This window comes from Amblyraja radiata, chromosome 2 (assembly GCF_010909765.2).
Source record: "Amblyraja radiata isolate CabotCenter1 chromosome 2, sAmbRad1.1.pri, whole genome shotgun sequence".
In the NCBI taxonomy this organism is placed as follows: domain Eukaryota; kingdom Metazoa; phylum Chordata; class Chondrichthyes; order Rajiformes; family Rajidae; genus Amblyraja; species Amblyraja radiata.
This window is the reverse complement of record NC_045957.1, coordinates 70,862,852-70,885,940: the sequence shown is the minus strand read 5'-3', so window position 1 is coordinate 70,885,940 and position 23,089 is coordinate 70,862,852. Positions and strand designations below refer to the sequence as shown.

Here is a 23,089-nt window from a genome sequence, read left to right as displayed (position 1 = left end):
GTCATCGGATGATGATGTATCAAAGGGAAATAGATCAGCTTATTATGTAGCCAAACAAATTGCCCTCAGACAAACCTCGCAATTACAAGTGGTTAAAATTAAGTTTGCAGCACAAAGAAAGCTCCCGGTTAGCATTGAAGTAGCCCAGTTACAGGATGCCCAAACCTAGCATCACTCCAGGATTCCTGGAACAAATCAGGGTGTTATCAAGATCCCATTGTCTGAGTCCACCCTGATGGTCGGGTAGTTTGCCCCAGGAGCCTATTTTCATCCCGTGGTTAATTTTGCTGGCTGGAATATGTTAAACTAACTACAGGCCTGTTAGCTTAACTTCAATAGCGGATAAATTATTAGAATCCACTTGAAGAAATAGTACAAACCTTGGTTTAGAAGGTACAGAATAATCAGGTGAAAACGGATTGGTTATACGGGAAAGTCACTAACCAACGAGTGAATCATTTGATGAGATAAGGTACTTCATTTGATTGCAAGAGATATGGGCCAGGCGCAGGCAAGTGGGACTAGCTCAGTTAAATGAATCAATTATCATGGACAAGTTGAACAATGGGGCCAGTTTCCGTACTGTATAGCCCTCTGACTATGCAAGACTTTTGACAAAGTCTCACGTTTCATGCTGGTCAAAATAATCTTTAGCCCACCAACACAACAGTATTGAGAACCTCGTAACCTGGTGTCAAGCCAAAAACCTTTCTCTCGATGTCAGCAAGACAAAGAGGATAGTGATTGACTTCAGGGAGCGAAGTCCCCGTATATATTGACGGTGCCGAAGTAGAGATTGGTGAAAGCTTCAAGTTCCTAGAAAGTAAATATCACCAGCAACTTAGCCACTTAGTAAATATCACTAGTCATATCGAAGCAAAGGCCAAGAAAGCACATCAACACCTCTCCTTCCCCAGGTTTACGTGCCCTCAACTTCTATAGAGGCAGTGTAGAAACCATTTTATCGGGATGCATCGCAGCATGGTTTGGGAATAGCTTCATCCAAGACCGCAAGAAATTGCAGAGAATGGTAGGCGCAGGCCAGACCACACAAACCAACCTCCCTTCCACTGATTCCATCAGTACTTCACGCTGCTGTGGCAAGGACAAATCTCACCCTGGGCACTGCTCCCCTCTCCCATCAGGCAAGAAGTACAGAAGTGTGAAAATGCATACCTCTAGATTCAGGGACAGTTTCTTCCCAGCTGGCAACTGAACCATCCTATCACCAACGAGAAAGTGGTCCTGAGCTACCATCTACCTGATTGGAGACCCACGGACTATGTTTAATATGACTTTACCTTGCACTAAACGTTGATCCCTTTGCCCAGTACCTGTACCTGCACACGGCTTGATTGTAACCACGTATAGTCTTTGCACCGACTGGATAGCACACAATAAAAAAGCTTTTCACTGTACCTCGGTACACATAACGATAAACTCAACTTTATGGACCTTTTGTGTAACTGTTGTGCTGGGAAACTGGCAATTTATTTTGAAGCCACTTATAATGCTCAAAAACATTTGTTGGAGATGTAATAGCTGTGAGGAATGAGTGATAATTTAAAAGGCTATGGTCTTGGATCTGCTACCAAAAAGCACCGGAACATTGGCAATAGCAAGAATTGGAAGTGAAATGTTGTTATAGTTCAGGGAGAAGGTCCGGGAAAGGATGTGGTTAGGATTTGAAACAGGGTGATAATATTAACAGTAAGAGGACAGATACATAGCTCTAAGAATGTAGAAAATAAAGTTAGTGAGTAGGAAATAACTGGTTTACACCAAGATAGACACAAAATTCTGGAGTAACTCAGAAGGGTCAGGCAGCATCACTGGAAAAAAGATGCTGCCTGCCAGAGTTGCTGCCTGACCCACTGAGTTACTCCAGCATTTTATGTCTATATAAAGTGAGTGAGCCTGTTTGATACATAAAAATGCACTACCACAGAATTTCCAAGGCTTAATCAATAGCAGTCCCAAAATTGTGATCTTTACCAGCCAAAAGGCCATGGATAGCAAATGCATGGAAACAGCTAACATCACCTAAAAGTTGTGTTCTAAGGCACGACCTATCCTTCACTACATTGGCTCAAGGGAGCTGCTCATTACCAAATCCTCAAGAGTAATTAATAATAGACTTGCTTGCAAAACCTACATGCCATTTAAGAATAAATATAAAATAATGCATTCTCACATCAACTAACTCCTGGATGGAATGAATAACAAAATGAACACTGGCATTACAAAATCATGTTGAAATGAGACAAACAGGAAGATGTAAGATTCAATAAATCAGGACATTTCAAATAATACGCCATGCTTATTAGAAATTAATAATTGGAATGACACATGAAACTCATTTTGATATAAAGAATCTACTGTAGTTTTCAATACCATCCATCAAATACAATTTCTGATAGATTACTGACCTGAAACTTCAACCTTTTCACTATCCACAGATGCTTTTGGACCTGTTGAGTATTTCTATTTCTGATCTACAGTTTTTGCTTTTTGATTATTATATTCATTACCTGCATCTCAGTTAGGTGAAGCACTGTCTTCTTGTAGGAAATGATGTTGAAGTCTGTTGCTTTCCAGACAGAATGACTGAACAACTCTCCTACCTTCTGTTTTTTGGTAATGACAATAAGGTACATGCCTGTGGGAAGAGTGAAAAAGATGGTACAGTATTGAACACAACAGAATCGGATCAACTTTAGGATTCTTCACATTTCTAAAGACTAGGCCAAAAGACTCAATAACTCCAGGCTTCTCCAGATGGATGGTTAAAACCCACCCACAAGAGTTGTCACCCATGCAGATTTTGCAAAAACTTGACACACAAGAGACTGCAGATGCTGAATCTGGAGCACCAAACAATCAGCTGGAGAAACTCAGTGTGGCAGGCAGCATCTGTGGAAGGAAATAGACACGGTCGGAACACTTCATCTGAACTGAAAGAGTAGAGGGGAGATAACATGTATAAAGAGATGAGGTGGAAGAGTGGGCCAAGAGCTGGCAAGCAATTGGTAGATGAAGATGAAGAAGAAGTGATAGGCAGATGGAGTCATGCAGGGGAGGGAAGGGTGAAAATAGCAACCAATCCTGTGAGGCAATAGGTGGAGATAAAGCACTGCAGATGATGGAATCTGACAGGAAAGGAAGGTGAAGAAAGAAACAAAATAAGGGAGGTAGGGTGGACAGATGGAAAAGTAGGGTGAGGGCACCCAGTGTGAGGTATGCATGGGTAATGATCAGATGGAGTAGGTGGGATTGGGAAGGAAGCTGGGTAATTGGAGATAAACAAGGGAGTGTGTGCACATGTATGAGAGAGGACCAGGGTAGCTCAGAAGGAGAGCGAGAGGAAAGGACAGCGAGCTAAGTGTTTCCACCTTCACCATGCGCTCCCCCCTCAACCTGGTTCCATCTGCCCATCAAGCCACCTCGATCCAACAATCACCTACTGCCCCTCATTTCACCACTGCCACTTTCCTCTTTATACCGGCTATCTTCCCTCTCAGTTCTAATACAGGGTCTCAACCAGAAACATCGACAATTTCTTTCCTTCCTTTCCTCCCACAGACGCTGCCCGACCTGCTGTGCTCCTCCAGCAGATTGTTTGTTGCTCCAGATATTCAGCATCTGTAGTCTCTTGCATCTTCATTACCACAGACAGGAGATCTAATTGTTATTGAATGGCCATTTGAGGGAACCAGTCGGGCATAAACTGCTTGCCACATTGCAAGTGATAACACTTTTAACGTCATTTCATTAGCTCCCAAGAGATGTCACGAAAAGGCACTTTCTATGTACAGGTTCTTGCTTTCTCTGAAAAGCGAGAATATCACACATGTAATAGAAACTCAATGCATTGTTCTAGTTCCTCAAGAATCTGAAGATAGTAAGTTTGGCTTCACAATAGTGATAATTGAAGGTCTGCAGCATCAATAAATGAAAGCAATGCCAGAATTACTGTTCAAGGCAATTGAAACTTTAAATATTTCCCCCAATTCTAAAATCACCTACCTGCCACCAGACGAATTGTTCCCATGATTCCATAGACCGATCTGGTAACTGCAGATGGGGGGACATCTTTCTTAACTGAGGAAAATAAATTAGGAAATACATTAGTAGTTTGAATTTGGATAACTGTTTTGGACATTATAAATGTAATACAAAACTCAGAATAAAGCACAGCACTGGATAACACAACACAGGACAATAGCAAGATTTAGGTGGTCAATAAATGGAGTGGGAAATCACAGTTTTTAATATTAAAAGATTTGCGATCTCAAGCAAGATAAACATATCTTAAAAAACAAAGTGGGTGGCAACGCTGCACTACAGGACTTGGCAAAGAAGTAGAGACCATGCCAAAACTGAAGAATAGGAGGTTGGAAAAGAGGGGAACAAGATGTGGGAAGAGTGGATGTCTGGAACCAAGGCCACTAACTACTAAGCCACCAAATGGACTGGATGACCTGACTCTGTGCTACAAACAAATGGGTGAGGTTGGAGAAGGAAAATAAAGACTTACAATCAAAAAAGTGAGTCACATTGTGAATCTTTAAAAATAAGGGATAAATGAAATGTTTAAACCAATAAATACAAGGTACTATAACTACTCAATTAAAAAAATAGTACATCCCCTAATACATGGATAATTTAAGGAAGGATATGTTGAGAAATAGAAATGCACGTGCACGTAGAGACACAAAATAAGTTAATAATTAATTACAACTCATGGACAAGCCGTCAATTAGTGTAAATTCTCTCTGGTTAAAAGCAGATTCAAACATCTGAAACACTGAGTTGCAGTTTAAATTATGCAGTTTAATTTCTCCGTAGGAATCCTTTATGAAGAAAATTCAGTAAGCTGATTTACTGAAGCAATATTTACCCAGGTGAAATCCTGAGCAGGAAGTGATCCAAGTAATAACAAAGTTCCAATATACAATGTCAGAAACAGATATAATTGATCCTCCAATGTACGATGTGGAAAATATGATGAACGTTAGGTGCAAGAGAGACCTCAACTTTCCATACAGGAGCTACAAACTATAGAACAATGGAATGTTTCACTGGGAATCAATATGAAGGTTGATGGGGGGAGGGGAAAGATAAAGAGTGCTAGTGTTTGTGTCACTTTGGTAGAACAGATTAAGAATTCCTCCGTATTTGCACAAGGTCAATATAAATAGCTGTTATACCACGTTTGCGAAAGCTGGGATATTCTGAACAAAGCTTCATACAAAGTAATTTAAAAACAACAAAATGTTCTTCCTTGAATCATACTCAATGCAAGAAGTATTAGCGAGTATATTCTATAGCAGCTAGGCACAGTTTGCTTTGCACTTTGAGTAAGAAGTCTCTTCTATCTGCATGACATAAAACCAGAGAACATAAGGAGAAGATAATTCCATATTATTCAATCTAATTCAGTGAATTCAACTAATTATTTTACAGAAAAGCCAGACATAAGGTCCCACATAGGAGATTAGTGGGCAAAATTAGGGCACATGGTATTGGGGGTAGAGTGCTGACATGGATAGAGAAGTGGTTGGCAGACAGGAAACAAAGAGTAGGGATTAACGGGTCCCTTTCAGAATGGCAGGCAGTGACTAGTGGGGTACCGCAAGGCTCGGTGCTGGGACCACAACTATTTACAATATACATCAATGATTTCGATGAAGGGATTCAATGTAACATTAGCAAATTTGCAGATGATACAAAGCTGGGTGGCAGTGTGAACTGTGAGGAGGATGCTACGAGAATGCAGGGTGACTTGGACAGGTCGTGGGAGTGGGCAGATGCATGGTAGATGAAGTTTAATGTGGATAAATGTGAGGTTATCCACTTTGGTAGCAAAAACAGGAAGGCAGATTACTATCTAAATGGCACCAAGTTGTGAAAAGGGGAAGTACAACGAGATCTGGGGGTCCTTGTACATCAGTCTATGAAAGTTAGCATGCAGGTACAGCAGGCAATGAAGAAAGCGAATGGCATGTTGACCTTTATAACAAGAGGAATTGAATATAGGAGCAAAGAGGTCCTTCTGAAGCTGTACAGAGCCCTAATGAGACCATATCTGGAGTATTGTGTGCAGTTTTGGTCCCCTAATTTGAGGAAGGACATTCTTGCTATTGAGGGAGTGCAGCGTAGGTTTACAAGGTTAATTCCCTTGATTGCGGGACTGTCATATGCTGAGAGAATGGAGCAGCTGGGCTTGTACACTCTGGAGTTTAGAAGGAGGAGAGGGAATCTCATTGAAACATATAAGATTGTTAAGGGCTTGGACACGCTAGAGGCAGGAAACATGTTCCCGATGTTGGGGGAGACCAGAACCAGGGGCCACAGTTTAAGAATAAGGAGTAAGCCATTTAGAATGGAGACGAGGAAACATTTTTTCTCACAGAGAATGGTTAGTCTGTGGAATTCTCTGCCTCAGAGGGCGGTGGAGGCAGGTTCTCTGGATGCTTTCAAAGTGCTAGATAGGGCTTTTAAAAATAGCGGAGTCAGGGGATATGGGGAGAAGGCAGGAACGGGGTACTGATTGTGGATGATCAGCCATGATCACATTGAATGGCGGTGCTGGCTCGATGGACTAAATGGCCTACTCCTGCACCTATTGTCTATTGTCATAAAATCCAAATCAGACGGATTGTTTTTAGTTATGTTTAAAATGGCACAATTTTTACTGTTAATTCATTGTTTCTTTGCGGCTCCATTTCCTTTCATCTGTTGCAGTTTGCCCTGCGGTTATACTGCCACAGCCCTGTACCCAACAGAAAGGCAACCCACTATTATGAAACAGCATGGCATTGGGTAACATTCTGTATTCACTTTTGCCACACCTGTGTATTCATGCTCAGCCCACACCCACTAAATAGTGCACCTGCTTCTAAAGATAGTTTTTAATTTGAACTCAGAAAATTGTCTGTGCCCTACATTCCCTGGATATCTCATCCTGCGATTCCTGTCTCTGAACCTTAATGAGATCCCTTAAAAAAAATGAAGTCCGTATTGATCTTTAAAGACTCACTTGAACCAAAATGCCTATAACTTATATGTGTAGGAAGGAACTGCAGATGCTGGTTTACACCCGAAAATAGACACAAAATGCTGGAGTAACTCAGCGGTTCAAGCAGCATCTCTGGATAGAAGGAATGGGTGACGTTTTGGGTTGAGAATGGGTGACGTTTTGGGTTGAGAATGGGTGATGTTTATGGTCGAGAATGGGTGACGTTTATGGTCGAGAATGGGTGACGTTTATGGTCGAGAATGGGTGACGTTTATGGTCGAGAATGGGTGACGTTTTGGGTCGGAGAGAGGTCTCGATCTGAAACGTCACCTATTCCCTCTATCTAGAGATGCTGCCTGATCCGCTGAGTTACTCTAGCATTTTGTGTCTATCTTCTGCCTATACCGTATATATGCTTCCTTTTCTGAACTTGTTCTCCATTCCCTTGCACCATTCTATTAAATCTTTCATTCCTTTTATCAATTTCCATTTATAATGAACTAAGTGACTGACCATCCAAAACAAATCTTTCTCATATCAATCTTAAATGGTCACCCTTCATTCTGAGACTGAGACCCATATTCCGAGGCTCCTCAATGAGGAGAAACATCCTCCTTGCATCCACCCTATTAAGCCCTGCAATAATTATATATACCTACTTCTGGCCAATTGGCAATTTTCAGCTTCATAGAAAATGTTTCTGCTTGCAAAAAATATATAGGACTGCACTGAATTGCTTCAAACACAAATCTTACCTCCAAGGGTGATCTCATTAGAGACCCGGTCGATCGTGAGAACATCATTGCATCCATTATCACAAGCCTCAAAGTAGAACTTTTCTGGTGTTGTGTGTCTAAAAAATAAGTTTGAGAAGTTATTGAGCTACATGAAAAAATATCAAAGCTTAATCTTACCATTGCCAAAAAGGAACTTTCTCAATAGTGAAATACGGATAACCATGTAGAGAAGATAAATGACCACAGAATCATAGACACATTATGGCTTGGGGCTATTCAGCACCTCATGACTTTCTTGGTCAAAATAAAAGTTCCCAACCTAATCCCATCTTCTGGCAGGTCTGTGGCTCAGAATATTCTGGATCTTTGTGTTCAAATTTAGCGTTTCTACTTCTAAATTCCTTTTGGTCAGTGAGCTCCCAACCTGTACCTTTCTCTGAGTTAAAGTATTTTCCTCACCTTCCCTCTTGCCCTTTATCCAAGTACTATAAATCCATGCCCCTGGTTTTGAGTTTTCTGCCAAGATCGGTTCTCCAGGACCTGACATGACCTAACAAATCATCTTAACGCCATGCACCTCAAATACACCTCCTCTGTTGCAATGAAGACAGTTGCTTATCCAGTTTTTCCGCATTGCTTTAATTGTCCATTCCTGTTAATATCTTGTCAATATAAATGTTCTGTGCAGTTTGTCAGATCTTTCCCATAATTTTGCGACTAGAACTGCACACATTTTCAATACGTTTTTCAAACATTTCCAATAATTCACAAAGGCCTGTTGCGATCACAATCAAGAACAGATAAGCTGCAACAATACTGAACACTGAAGCTGGAATCAGATGTGAGAAAATGGCAAATAGATTTCCTGCATGGTTAAATCAGTCTTCACACCAAAGCCACCCTTTTTCCTGGGCGTTTACATCTCACATGACCCGTCCTGGGGCAAGCACATTGATGTAATCACAAAGAAGGCGTGACAGGCACTCTGCTATTTTCTTTGATGTTTAAAGAGATTTGGCATGTAACCAAATATTCTGTCAAACTACTAAAGATGCACTGTAGAAAAAAATTTTAATTGAGTATTTCATTAGTTATTATTTCACATACATTTTTCAACTTATTGACGTGCAGAACATGAGTATATTATACATAATCTATGTTTTCTTATGTTAACCGAGTCCAAGCGTCTCTGATGTAACTGCAAGCAAGATTTTAATTGTACCTATACCTCACCCTACTTGTGCAAATGACTATAAACTTGATGACTATCTAGTACTATCATGGTAATGAGATATACCGTATTTCCCGGCGATGAAGACGCACCCCCATTTTGAGACGCTAAATTTTGAAAAATAAAAAACAAACATTCCCCGTGGTGGCGGCCATTTCCATTCGCCATGGTGGTGGCCATTTGCATTGCGTATTGTTTTGCATTGCGTAATTTTTATGCCGGTACGCAGTGCAAAACAAAGATAATGTATATACCGGTGCAGTAATAAATAAATACAGCGTTCGGAATAAAAATAACATTTAATTGTGCACGGAACAAAGATTACAAAAACGAAAAACATTCTGATCTTCAAATCCGAAAAATTTACTACCATCATGCCAATCTTCAAAGCATAATAATTCATCAGGGTCATCATTGCTATTCGAAACATCACTATCATCAACGAGAATGTCGTCTCCTGAGCCAACTAACGCGTTATTGATGCCACATTTTTTTAAAGGCTTTGACGACAATTTCAGTCTTAACACGGCTCCACAATTTTAAAACCCACTCACACACCTGAGCAATGGATGGCCTTTTCAAATGTTTTTGTTAGATCATGGCTTTTGTTCCTCATCCACTGATTCCATTCCTCTTTCATCAACAATTTAAAGGGTTTGTTGATGGATACGTCCAAAGGCTGAAGTTGGCAAGTTAATCCACCAGGGATCACTGCCATTTTCGACCTCTCCTTTACCCTTTCTTTAGTAGCCGGAGTTAGGCGAGTGCAAAACTGGTCCCACACAAGTAGGGATGCGTTTTTTTTAAAGAAGATCACCGGGACGCCGTGACCAGACCTTATCCAACCATAGCTTCGTTCCATCCCAATCCATCCATCCCATTGGATGCACGTGGATAACAATCCCAGGTGGAATTTTGTCTTTTGGTATGGTTTTCCTCTTAAAAATAAGTAGTGGTGGTAATTTAGTCCCATCCGCACAACATGATAGCACTGTAGTGTAGTGGGTTCTCTCATGTCCAGATGTCTTTACAGTTATGGATTTGAAGCCTTTGATAACCAATGTCCTATTTGACACCACATCAAACGTTAACGGCACCTCGTCCATGTTCCCAATTTGTCCCAGTTCATAGTCAGTCTCTTTTCTTGCATTGATTACGTAGCTATGAAATGCAATGATTTTGTTTTCTTCAGGCATCTTTTGAGCGATTCTTGTTTTAGTTCTCATTGAAAGTCCATTTCTCTACACAAATCTATAGCACCAACTTGACGTGCCATGAAAATCATCCAGACCATGTGCTGTTGCCCTCAACTTTGATTCGTTAATAATAGTCTTTGTTGACATTGCCCTGCCCGCATTTCTCTCCTCAACTTTCCAAATCTTCATTTCTTCCTCGAGTTCTGGCCACTTTGCTGCAGAACAATGCAGGCTACGTTTAAATCTTATCACAGGCTTCAACAGGTCCTCTTGCTTCCTCCTATCATTTTCTCAATTGGCGGTGGTCCAAAATGTCTCTCAGCAGCCCTGTTGCCATGTTCTTTGGCATATCCAATAACTTGCAACTTGTAGCCAATGGTGTAAGAACGCCTTTTTTTTTGCAGACGCCATATTATATGGGCAGTGTTAAACAATTTACAGTGTAAAACAATTCCCAGTGTAAACAATGTACTGTGTTAAACAATGTACGGAGTTAAACAACTTAAACAGAATTTACACAACTCCTACCTAGACCAGGTGTTTGAAGTGGCGAAAATCCGCGCACGAACACGTCACCTGATTGGATTGCTGTATAGTACTGAAGCGCTTCCTATGGGCCAGGACTGTCAAACCCGCGGGCCACAGGCCGCATCCGATCCGCGTAGGAGTCCGATCCGGACTGCGGGATGATTTACCCGATGCCAGAGCGGGCATGAAGTCGCATTTTGCCCGTGACCTAAAATGAGTTTGACACACCTGCCTTGCCTAAAAACAACCTAGCCTTCGGCCTCCAAGACGCAGGTGATTTTTCAGGCTTTATTTTAGGGTAAAAAATAGCATCTTCATCGCCGGGAAATACGGTACTCAAAACAAAGAGTACACATTGTTGGTGAGGTCACATTCAGAGGGTTATGTTCAGTTTTGCAAGAGGAAAGATGCCATTAAGCTGGAAAGATTGCAGAGAAGATTGACCAGGATGTTGACAGGGTTTGTGGGCCTGAGCTGCAAGGAGAGGTTGGGCAGGTTAGAAATGCATTCCTCGAAAGCTGAGGGGTGATCTTATAAAAAGTGTGTAAAATCATGACGGGAATAGAAAGGGTAAATGCAGTGAGTCATTTACGCAGGGTAGGGGAATCAAGAATCAGAGGACATAGGTTTAAGGTGAAAGGAGCAAGATTTTGTAGGAACCTGAGGGGTAAACATTTCAGTGGGATTGGTGGTTATATGGAATTAGCTGCCAGAGGAGGTAGTTGAGGCAAGTAATACAACAGCATGTAAAATATACTTGGACAGATACATGGATAGGAAAGGTTTAGAGGGACATGGGCCAAATGCTGCCAATTAAAAGACATTTGGACAGGTACATGTATAGGAAAGGCTTAGAGAGATACAAGCCAAATGTGGGCAGGTTAGACTAATGCAGATAGGGAATCTTGGTCGGCATGGGTAAGTTGGGCGTAAGGGCCTGTTTCTGTGCTGTCTGACTCAATGACTCTAAACTGATGGAAGCCAAAACTGAACATCCATAATATACTTTAAACCAGCAGCAGAAATGTTCAGCACCTCAATATGGAACCTCATGGACCAGAAAATCCTCACTCTACCATTAATATTAAGACTGAGGACCAACTCTAATTTATTGCAGGTAGAAAGATATCTGCAACAGCACCTAAAAGTAGTGAGGTGAAGCTGCAAAACAGAACATAATGCTGAACAGCTCAAAATATATCCAGCACATTAAGCCTATTTATCATACAACCAATTGATCAGATCAAAGTTCAGATGTCCTGCTAGTGCTACATCTAGTCATGAATGGTGGTGTACATTTAAACAGCTAAAGGGAGAAGGCAACTCATGGAATAATCCCAATGACATCAGGGCCCAGAATGCAAATGCCAGAGAGAAGGCTGAAGCTTTCACATCCATGTTTTCACTGGAAAACTAATTAGCTGGAGAATCTTAGCTTCTTCCCAAGATCCCCAATCTTACAGAAACTAGTCTTCAGCCCATTTGATTTAATCCATATGGACACAAAGCTATTCAGCAAGAAAACAGGTTCTTTGGGCCAATTCCTCAAAGACAATTAAATACTGGCCTTGCCAAAAACCGCCATGACCTGAAATTTACTAATAAAATGTATTAGCACACCTGCTAAGAATTAACTGCATTTTAATTACCAGGGCTCGAAATTAACGGTTGCCCGGGTGCCAATGACAACTTACATTCCCGCCGGGCAACCTTAAAGCCATGCCATTTTGCCCGACTTGGCAAGCAACCGGGACACCCGCCTGCCATCTGTGTCCGGGTCTCGGCTCGGCGCTAGTTCTCAGGTCTCCGCTCGGATCTAGCTCTCGGGTCTCCGCTCGGCGCTCGCTCTCGGCTCGGCGCTAGCTCTCGGCTCGGCGCTAGCTTTCGGGTCGGGTCACGGGTCTCCGCTCGGCCGAGCACATCATCGGCCATGGTTGTGCGCATGTGCGGCACTGCACATGCGCACTGCCATGGCAACTGGTCAGCGTCTGCCACTTTCTCCCTCCCTTTGCATTGTGGGAGCTCTGGCCGCCATTGCTGTCCAGTCGCTGCCTCATCGCGACCGCTGAAAAACAACGCAGAATCACTCCCTGGAGCTGCAGTAACTCCCTGGAGTAACTCTTGCTTCTTGGTTTCCTGGTCCTCCAAAGATATTGGAAATGGAATTTAAATTGGTGGACCCACCACCACCAAACCCCAAACTGAAAAATAACAGCCTATTGCATTTTATCTGTTTATTTATTGTGTATATATATGGTCTATGGTATATAGACACACTGAACCTTTATCTCCTGTTCTGTATTATGTTTACATATTCTGTTGTGCTGCAGCAAGCAAGAATTTCATTGCCCTACCTGGGACACATGACAATAAAACTCTCTTGACTCTTGACTTGGACTTAACCAAAAAAGGTTCTTGGGGGGAAAAAAAGCTACCTTAAATTTAGTTGCGTCTGGCCGGTACCTATGGAAGGGTGAAGACTATTCCATGCTTTAATTGTGCGGGGGAACTCCATGGAGCAGCCAGCATCTCTGGATAGAAAAAAATGGGTGACCTTTCGGGTAGAAACCCTTCTTTACATTTCCTCTGGTTTTAGTGTTTTTAGTTTAATTTAAAGATACAGCGTGGAAACAGGCCCTTCGGCCCACCGAGTCCACGCCGACCATCGATCACCCCTACTCTAGTTCTATCCCACACATCAGCGACGTAAGTCAAAAGTGTTTTTTAATCTCTCACGTCCCAGTTAGAACAATGAAATCCTTACTGAATATGTAAACATAGTACTCTGTAAACAATGTTATAAACGAGAAAACAAAACTCCATACAGACAGCACCCATATTCAGGATCAATTCCAGGTCTCTGGCAATTTTAGGCAGCAACTTTATGGCCAATGTACTGCCCCAATAACCTTGAACTAAATTAAAACATACAGTAGCTGTAAAGGGGGACATAGCATCACTTAGAGATTTAAGACTGAAAATGGATAGTTTCTTTTTTTTTAGTAACCAAAGTTATCAACGTATATTTATTTGTGTGTTGGAAAATAAAATATAGTGGCACAGCTGGTGGACTTGCTGCCTCACACGCCAGAGATTTGTGTTCGATCCTGTTCTCGGGCACTGTCTGTGTTGAATTTGCACATTCTCCCTGCAAGCGTGTGGGTTTCCTCCCACATCCCAAAGAAGCATTGACTTTGTAGGTTAACTTGTCTCTGTAAAATTGCCGCTAATGTGCAGGGAGTGGGTGAGGAAAGTGGGATAACAAAACTTGTGTGAATGGGTAGACGAAAATGTTGGAGAAACTCAGCAGGTGAGGCAACATCTATGGAGCGAAGGAAATAGGCGATGTTTCGGGTCGAGAGCCTTCTTCAGACTGATGTCGGGAGGGGTGGGGGGCAGGAAAAAGAAAGGAAGAGGCGGAGACAGTAGGCTGTGGGAGAGCTGGGAATGGGAGGGGAAGGAGGGAGAAAGCAAGGACTACCTGAAATTGGAGAAGCCAATGTTCATACCGCTGGGGTGTGAACTACCCAAGCAAAATATGAGGTGCTGTTCCTCCAATTTGCAGTGGGCCTCACTCTGGCCATGGAGGAGGCACAGGACAGAAAGGTCGGATTCAGAATGGGAGGGGGAGTTGAAGTGCTGATCCACCGGGAGATCAGGTTGGTTATTGCGAACTGAGTGGAGGTGCTGTGCGAAGCGATCGCCAAGCCTGCGCTTGGTCTCACCGAGGTTGATCATATGCTGAATAACCATATTTTTGTTTGGAAGTAGAAAGAGATAACAGAAATTGCATTCATTGCAATGTGTAAAAAGAGATGAGATACTGTATTGTAATTTTGCTGCATGTCATTGTGGTATATATCATGTCTTGATTGGTGAATATGTATAGTTTGTGACTTTATTTGAAGCAGAAATAATATGTGAATGCTTCATTGACCATAATTCCGACTGGTGACTACGCACTTCGTCCGAGCACATTATCGCACACGTCATGCAAGCCGTCTTAAATGACCACCTAAACTGTGATTTGGCAACCTAAAAAGCTGCCGAGGTTGCCCAGCTGGCAACAGGGAAAAAAAGTTAAGCGAGAGCCCTGATTACACAAAATAATTTCTGAGAATTTCCACGAGTTCCATACCAAACTCAATGTTCCATTACGTATGTGATGAATCTGACCAGACATATTTCTGTTTATAAAATAAAAGCAGTATACTGCAAGTAGGTCGAGCTCTATAAACTTTCCTCAAAATTACCTTTTTTCAAAACTGGGACAAGTTGAGAGGAAAACTGACTGTAAGATGCAACGGTGAGGTTTGGGCGTGAAAGAGGAAATCATGCATTTTCTATTTTCATTTATATGGTCACACTGATCTGTTCTGCTATGTATTATTTATGCCTACTATATTCTGTTGTGCTGAAGCAAAGCAAGAATTTCATTGCCCTATCTGGGACACATGACAATAAACTCTCGTGAATCTTGAAAACCTGAGGATATGGATATCAGTAAAGCTAAAGCCACAGCAGAAGCATGATTGTTGAAGATTCAAGGACACGTCTTAAAGTAGTAAACACTGCCCAGTCCATCATCAGCTCTGACCTCCCTACCATCGAGGGGATCTATCGCAGTCGCTGCCTCAAAAAGGCTGGCAGCATCATCAAGGACCCACACCATCCTGGCCACACACTCATCTCCCCGCTACCTTCAGGTAGAAGGTACAGGAGCCTGAAGACTGCAACGTCCAGGTTCAGGAATAGCCGCTTCCCCACAGCCATCAGGCTATTAAACTAAACTCAAACAAAACTCTGAACATTAATAGCCCATTATCTGTTTAGTTGCACTTTATCTGTTTATTTATTCATGTGTGTATATATTTATATAATAGTATATGGACACACTGATCTGTTCTGTATTCATGCCTACTATATTCTGTTGTGCTGAAGCAAAGCAAGAATTTCATTGTCCTATCTGGGACACATGACAATAAACTCTCTTGAATCTTGATCTTGAAGTATTTCCAACAAGCTGAGCCTATTACACCCATACATTTAAAGCATAGGAATCAGGCCCACCACCATCAGTAGGCTATAAATGTCTCCATGATCCATGTCAGATTTCTGCTGTGACCCACATTATACTGATTGTGAATTCCACTGTTGGTGGAATACAAATAGATCACAAGATGCATTTATTTTTCCAAGCTATGTCCCTCCCAATAATAAAGCTTGTTTTCAATCATGAAATTGAATTTTTTTTTGAAATAATGCCAGAGACCGACGACTTCACACTGAAGTAGACACAACAGACACCACTTATTAACAGTAATGGCACTCTGTACAATCCGATACCCTGTCATTAAGAAGATTACTGTCTGTTTTATAGACAGGAACACCACTGTCATGTGGATTTTCAATGCATACAATGCAGAACTTGTATGTTGTCTCGATGTCTAGCCCAGGGGTAATAGACAATAGACAATAGGTGTAGGAGTAGGCCATATGGTCCTTCGAGCCAGTACTGCCATTCAATGTGATCATGGCTGATCATCCCCAATCATGTAACAGCAGCAGACATAAATTAACCTTGTGCAATGTAAACAGTTTGTCAAAGTACAAATTTACTTTGTTTGGTATATTACTTGTCTTTAAGTCTACCTCTTAAACTTTCATCCTTCATTCTAAAATTTATTGGTCAGTATTTCTTAATTCCATGAATGTTAGCAAAGAAAAATGGCCTTACAAAATCTTTCCTGATAAAATTATTATGTAAACATTGGTGCAATACCAGGCCCATTATCACTAGGCACTATTATTCATTACATTACTCAACAATAATATCAACCAACACCCTATCAGCATAAGAAATGTGCTATATTGGTCTTTGCCAAGGGTAGACATTTAGTTGGAATTTCAGCCCCTCCAGTACATACCACCAGTTAGTCCATGGTTGATCCGTGTCTCAGGTCTATTTATTTGTCGTTGCTCCAAACTTTTACATCTTCCCTAATAAGAATGTTATCAACTTCAATCTTGAAACTTTTTATTCACTCAGCCTTGCCAATTTATTGGGAAAAGAAGATTCCACTTTATGGGACAGAGACAAAAGGTGCTACAACTTATTTATTGAATTCATTTTAAAATCATATCCCTTCTCGGTCTGCACAAGACTCTGCAATTAAATTCCTGAAGAATTGCAAAAAGAATGCCTAAAAGTCTTGATTCATCTTAACAAAGTACACTAACACAGATGCAAATCCAAGGTTACCGCAACAACTTTCAAAGATTGAGGGCAAAAACAGCATGACGAAATGAAACTCAGGCTAAGTCTTTGATCAGACTTTACCTTGCACTCAACGTCATTCACGTTGTTCCCTATACCATGCATTTGTACACTGTGGATGGCTCGATTGTAATCATATATCGTCTTTCCACTGACTAGTCAGCACACAACAAAAGCTTTTCACTGTATCTCAGTACACGTGACAATAAACAAAACTCAAACTTTCACTACACATACTCAACAAACAAATCTTTACCATGAAGAAGGGTCCCGACCCAAAATATCATCTATCCACGTTCTCCAGAGATGCTGCCTGATCTGCTGAGTTACTCCAGCACTTATGTCCCTTTTCTTGGGCGTAATCTCAACTTCATCCTGTACTCCCTATACACAGTTCAAACATGCAGGTAATGCCAGGTTTCCATTCCCGTTAACTCTTTGCAACCCCAACAGTTTGCAACCCCATACAGCCCTGCAGCAAATCCATACCACCAGTCTCCCAAACACTCATTTGAATGTACAGGATGTGCATGAATCAGGCATTTGCAAGCTGGTGAGGATCTGTACTGCATGAAATGTGTCAGCGCCCACGCCTTACAACCTGTGACCTCACATAATTTAATTGACAAGTTACCTGTCTCGTAATGAATGTCCTACTCCTTTTTAGATCTTTGGTTTCTGAAGCTCACCATCCTACCACAAGTAGAGCAGTCCTGAACTACAAACTACCTCATTGATGACCCTCTGACTATCGCTGGTTAAACTTTACTGGCTTTATCTTGCACTAAATGTTATTCCCTTATCATGTATCTGTATACTGTGAATGGCACAATTGTAATCATGTATTGTCTTTCCGCTGACTGGTTAGCAAGCAACAAAAGCTTTTCACTGTATCTCGATGCACATGTCAATAAACTAAACAGAAACTATTGTGATATGGTGTGGATTAAAGTTTGGTCCAAATGTCATGACATCTGCCAGCTCCCTATCTTTTGTCCTTCAAAACCTATTAAATCTCAAAGCAGTGGCATCATATGGTGAACTATTAGCCGATCTGGAAAATTCTGCCAGGATGCAATACTGAATCCTGGGCTATAATTACAAATAAAGGTGTATTATAAGCTAGAAGATAGACATAAGCTGGAGTCACTCAGGCAGCATCTCTGGAGAGAAGGGGTGACGTTTTAGGTCAAGATCCTTCTTGTGTTTCCTAGAATTTCAGTGATTTATTTAGTTTTTAAGCTTTATGGAAAAATTCTAGATGGATGCAGACACATTTCCATTTTTTGGAGTGAATGGCACACAGACATGGTGTGAATGGTGTGAATCTCAGGCTAAGGCATTTGTCGAGAAATCAAAAGGAGTAATTGAGATTGATTACAGAAGCGGAGTTATTCATTTGCAACCTGAAATGTATAATTTAAGCAAAGATGTTTAAAACTAAAGAAGCAAGTTAGATATCTTAATTTAGGGTAGGAACTTTACTAAATTCCTATTGAAATTATGCACTCAAGGGACTAAATGAACATGCCTGGTCCTTATCAATATTAAGGTAAATTGCACTGTGATTTCAATTGCCCTTTAATCATGAACGATCATTTAATGCCTCATGGCTCATCTGCAATCTAACCACATTGCTGTGATTTGTATTAGTGATTAACAGTAGCTTTCAGAACCATTGTGGAATATAAACAGCCCTAACCCCCACTCCATATTCCTAAGGAAACTTGATTTCTCAACCATGAGGTTGCCTTCACTATTAACTTCTGAATTCCAGGTAACAGGGCGGGGAAGTGAAATGTGCTAGATTCTCCTTTCCCCAACCACAATACATTTTAATCTATTAAACAAATTCGGCGGATGAATTAGTTTCACTTTAACCAAAGGCAATTTTCTCAATTTGACTGTTTACATAACCAACAAAGCACCTCGCCTTTGCTTTCCCTCAACCTACTCCTTCCACACGGTGGTACCTCTCAATCCAGTTTTAGTATCCATTATCCACCCTAGAATATTCCACTCCTCCCCTTCCATTTCAGCTATCTCCTCTTCCTCCTGCACTTTTATTGCACACCTTCACTTTTTTTTAAATTTTAGCTCCCATTCCCTGGTTCCTTCCACAAGTTACTCCCTCGTCATTTCACCACATTTCCAGGTATTAACTCACTTTCCCATGCATGGTGTCTCCAATTCCTTCCACCCAGTGTCCACCCCGTAGACCCTCTTTCATGGCTCACAGCTGTATATTACTTCCTGTCCTCCACCCCACCCATCCTTCACCCAACCACCTGCCATGTCCACCGCCCCTCGCCTGCTGCCTCAGATGCCCAACACTCTCTCTACCCCACTCGTGTCCTTCCTTCCCTTCGTCTCCCCATGGTGTCCACATATCCTACCTGACTCAACAATATCCCCAATCCTCCCTCTTGGCCTCTTCAAGGCCACACCCAACTATCAGCTATTCATCCCTCTTTTACCTCAACATTTATTATCATCGCATCGCCCCCTCTTCCTCCGCTGCAGCCCGTCTCCCCGTCCCAGCCCCTCCCTCCCTCTCTTCTCCCTTCCTCGCCCCTTCCCCCGGCCGCGCCGCGTGGATGGATTACACCCTCCCTTCTCCTCCCCACTCTCTCCCCTCTCCCCGCCTCACTCACAGCTTCAGGTTCTCGTACGCGGCCGCCGCCATCTTGCCGTCACCGTCACCACCTCCGGCCTCGACCCCTGACCCGTCGGCGTCGGCGCCGTGACGTGGATGTGAGCGGGGGAGGGGGCGGGTCTAGTATCTTTGATCAGCTGGAACCCGGACCCGGATCCGGACCGTCACCCGCACCCAAAGATGCTCGCACCCGCTCCCGCTCACTGCGGGTAAAAATGTTTCACTTGCATCGATTTAACCACTGCTGCTCTTCTCGTGCTGCTGGTTGAATGTGACGTTAAATTGCAATGGATCACATGATATTGCATTTTTGGAATAAAATCTGCAGATGCAGGAAATACTAATCAAAACCGGAAAACGCCGGGAGCACTCAGCTGGTCACTTAGCATTTTGCCCAGGAAGTTGACTGGGATAATGTCCTGGTTACAGACCCTTCATCAGAACTCACAAACTGGGGACACAAATGTTTTAAATTGCCGAGAAGGGGTGGGTGGAGAGAACAGAGGGAACGATTGTTTCATTGTACCTGTATCTCGCCCGGTTTGTGCTAATGACTCGACTGAAAACGTGTAACTAAACTTGCCACATGAAAAGGGAAGAGCTGAAATATTAGATGCATCTCCTACGGTTACACAGGAAAATGTGGTGGGAAGTGGAGTGGTTCCTGGATATCTCTCCATTCCCTGCATATGTGTGTGCATAACTAAAAGCATCTTAAATGCCACTAACGTATCTGTCTCCACCACTTCCAGGCACGGACCACTTACTGTGTATACAAATCTTGTCCCACACATCTTTAAATTATACCCCTCTCACGTTAAAGCTATCCCCTCCAATCCAGGCCCGTACGATGCTTTTCAAAAAGGGGGGTGGCATGACAGGATTACAAAAAACTTAATGTGAAATAATGTGCGCGCTGTGCACATCACGAGCGCGAAGCATGAAGTCCCTCGATGCCAGGGTCCAGGGCCCGCTTAAGGGCCTTGGAAGCTCAGGGGTTTTAGATGCTCTCTGATGCATTCTGAGCCTTATTTTGGAGCATTTTTGCACGAAATTTATGACCAATATTTCAGAAATTAACAGGAACCTGAGAGGTAGCTTTTTCACACAAAGGGTGCTGGGTGTATGTAACGAGCTGCCAGTGGAGGTAGTTAAGACTGGGACTATCCTAATGTTTAAGAGACATTTGGACACGTACAGGGATAGGACAGATTTAGATGGATATGGGCCAAACGCGTGTGAGTGGGACTAGTTTAGATGGGACATGTCGGTTGGTGTGGGCAAGTTGGGCTGAAGGGCCTGTTTCCACACTGCATCATTCTATGACTAAAAAGTGAAGAAGAAAAATGCATGTAGATAAGTAGAGCAGATTTGAAAGAGGAGTGAAATGTAAAGGTAGAGAAAGGTTTATGGGTGGAAAGGAACATAGGAAAGGAGGGGGGAGAGTGGGCTTGGGCAGATGGGTGAAGGGAAAATAGTCACAGAGTGCTGGAGTAACTCAGCGGGTCAGGCAGCATCTGCGGAGAATATGAATAGGCGACGTTTCACAGAGTGCTGGAGTAACTCAGCGGGTCAGGCAGCATCTGTGGAGAACATGGATAGGTGACATGTCACAGAGTGCTGGAGTAACTCAGTGAGTCAGGCAGCATCTGTGGAGAACATGGATAGGTGACATGTCACAGAGTGCTGGAGTAACTCAGTGGGTCAGGCAGCATCTCTGGAGAAAAGGTATAGATTATATTTTGGGTCAAGACCGTTCTTCAGTAATATTCATGATGTGCCATGCATAGACATTCCTGAATGTTACCCAAACCATCATGAGCTACTTTGTTACGGTGCTTGCCCTCTCCTATAACATCTCTGCTGCCTTGGGTGATGCAGGACAGGACACAAGCTTTGGGACACATTGTGAAGCTGTAGCCGTCTGTCCCAGCCTGGTAAAAACCTGGATGGAGTGGATTTGGAGAGGATGTTTCCACTAGTGGGAGAGTCTAGGACCAGTGGCCACAGCCTCAGAATTAAAAGACATTCCTTTAGGAAGGAGATGAGCAGGAATTTCTTAAGTCAGAGGGTGGTGAACTGTGGAATTCATTGCCACAGACAGCTGTGGAGGTCAAGTCAATGGACATTTTTCAGGAGGAGATTGATAGATTCTTGATTGATACGGGTGTCAGAGGTAATGGGGAGAAGGCAGGAGAATGGGTTTGAGAGGGAAAGATAGAGTCATAGAGTGATACAGTGTGGAAACAGGCCCTTCGGCCCAGCATGTCCCATCTGCACTAGTCCCACCTGCCCACGTTTGATCCATATCCCTCCGAACCTGTCCTATGCATGTACCTGTCTAACTGTTTCTTAAATGTTGCGATAGTCCCTGCCTCCTCTGGCAGCTTGTTCCATACACCTACCACCCTTTGTGTGAAAAACATACCCCACAGATTCCTATTAAATCTTTTGCCCTTCACCTTAAACTTATGTCCTCTGCTCCTCGATTCACTTACTCTGGGCAAAAGACTCAACCATATCTATTCAAATCATGATTTTATACACCTCTATTAGATCACCCCTCATAGAAACATCGAAAATAGGTGCAGGAGTAGGCCATTCGGCCCTTCGAGCCTGCACCGCCATTCAATATGATCATGGCTGATTATCCAACTCTGTATCCTGTACCTGCCTTCTCTCCATACCCCCTGATCCCTTTAGCCACAAGGGCCACATCTAACTCCCTCTTAAATATAGTCAATGAACTGGCCTCAACTACCTTCTGTGGCAGAGAATTCCAGTGTGAAAAATGTTTTCCTCATCTCGGTCCTAAAAGATTTCCCCCTTATCCTTAAACTGTGACCCCTTGTTCTGGACTTCCCCAACATCGGGAACAATCTTCCTGCATCTAGCCTGTCCAACCCCTTAAGAATTTTGTAAGTTTCTATAAGATCCCCCCTCAATCTTCTAAATTCTAGCGAGTACAAACCGAGTCTATCCAGTCTTTCTTCATATGAAAGCCCTGACATCCCAGGAATCAGTCTGGTGAACCTTCTCTGTACTGCCTCTATGGCAAGAATGTCTTTCCTCAGATTAGGAGACCAAAACTGTACGCAATACTCCAGGTGTGGTCTCACCAAGACCCTGTACAACTGCAGTAGAACCTCCCTGCTCCTATACTCAAATCCTTTTGCTATGAATGCTAACCATTCGCCTTCTTCACTGCCTGTTGCACCTGCATGCCTACTTTTAATGACTGGTGTACCATGACACCCAGGTCTCGTTGCATCTCCCCCTTTCCTAATCGGCCACCATTCAGATAACAGTCTACTTTACTGTTTTTGCCACCAAAGTGGATAACTTCACATTTATTCACATTATACTGCATCTGCCATGCATTTGCCCACTCACCCAGCCTAATCCTCCTGTGCTCCATGAAATAGAGCCCCAGCCCACTCAAC

The 23,089-nt window shown here is 42.6% G+C and overlaps 1 protein-coding gene across 2 annotated transcripts in view; it reads right to left on the bottom strand.

Annotated features, from left to right (window-relative positions):
• sacm1l (SAC1 like phosphatidylinositide phosphatase) overlaps window positions 1–19,735 on the bottom strand; it is a 56,926-nt gene extending 37,191 nt beyond the window's left edge. For both annotated transcript variants that reach the window (XM_033048600.1, XM_033048610.1), the window contains exons 1-4: window positions 19,645–19,735; window positions 7,777–7,874; window positions 4,027–4,101; window positions 2,532–2,659 (exon numbers count right to left, since the gene is read on the bottom strand). In XM_033048600.1, the coding sequence (XP_032904491.1) occupies window positions 2,532–2,659; window positions 4,027–4,101; window positions 7,777–7,874; window positions 19,645–19,676 (333 nt within the window). In that variant the 5' untranslated portion in view covers window positions 19,677–19,735. The remainder of the gene's footprint in view (window positions 1–2,531; window positions 2,660–4,026; window positions 4,102–7,776; window positions 7,875–19,644) is intronic.
• Window positions 19,736–23,089: the final 3,354 nt, after the last annotated feature.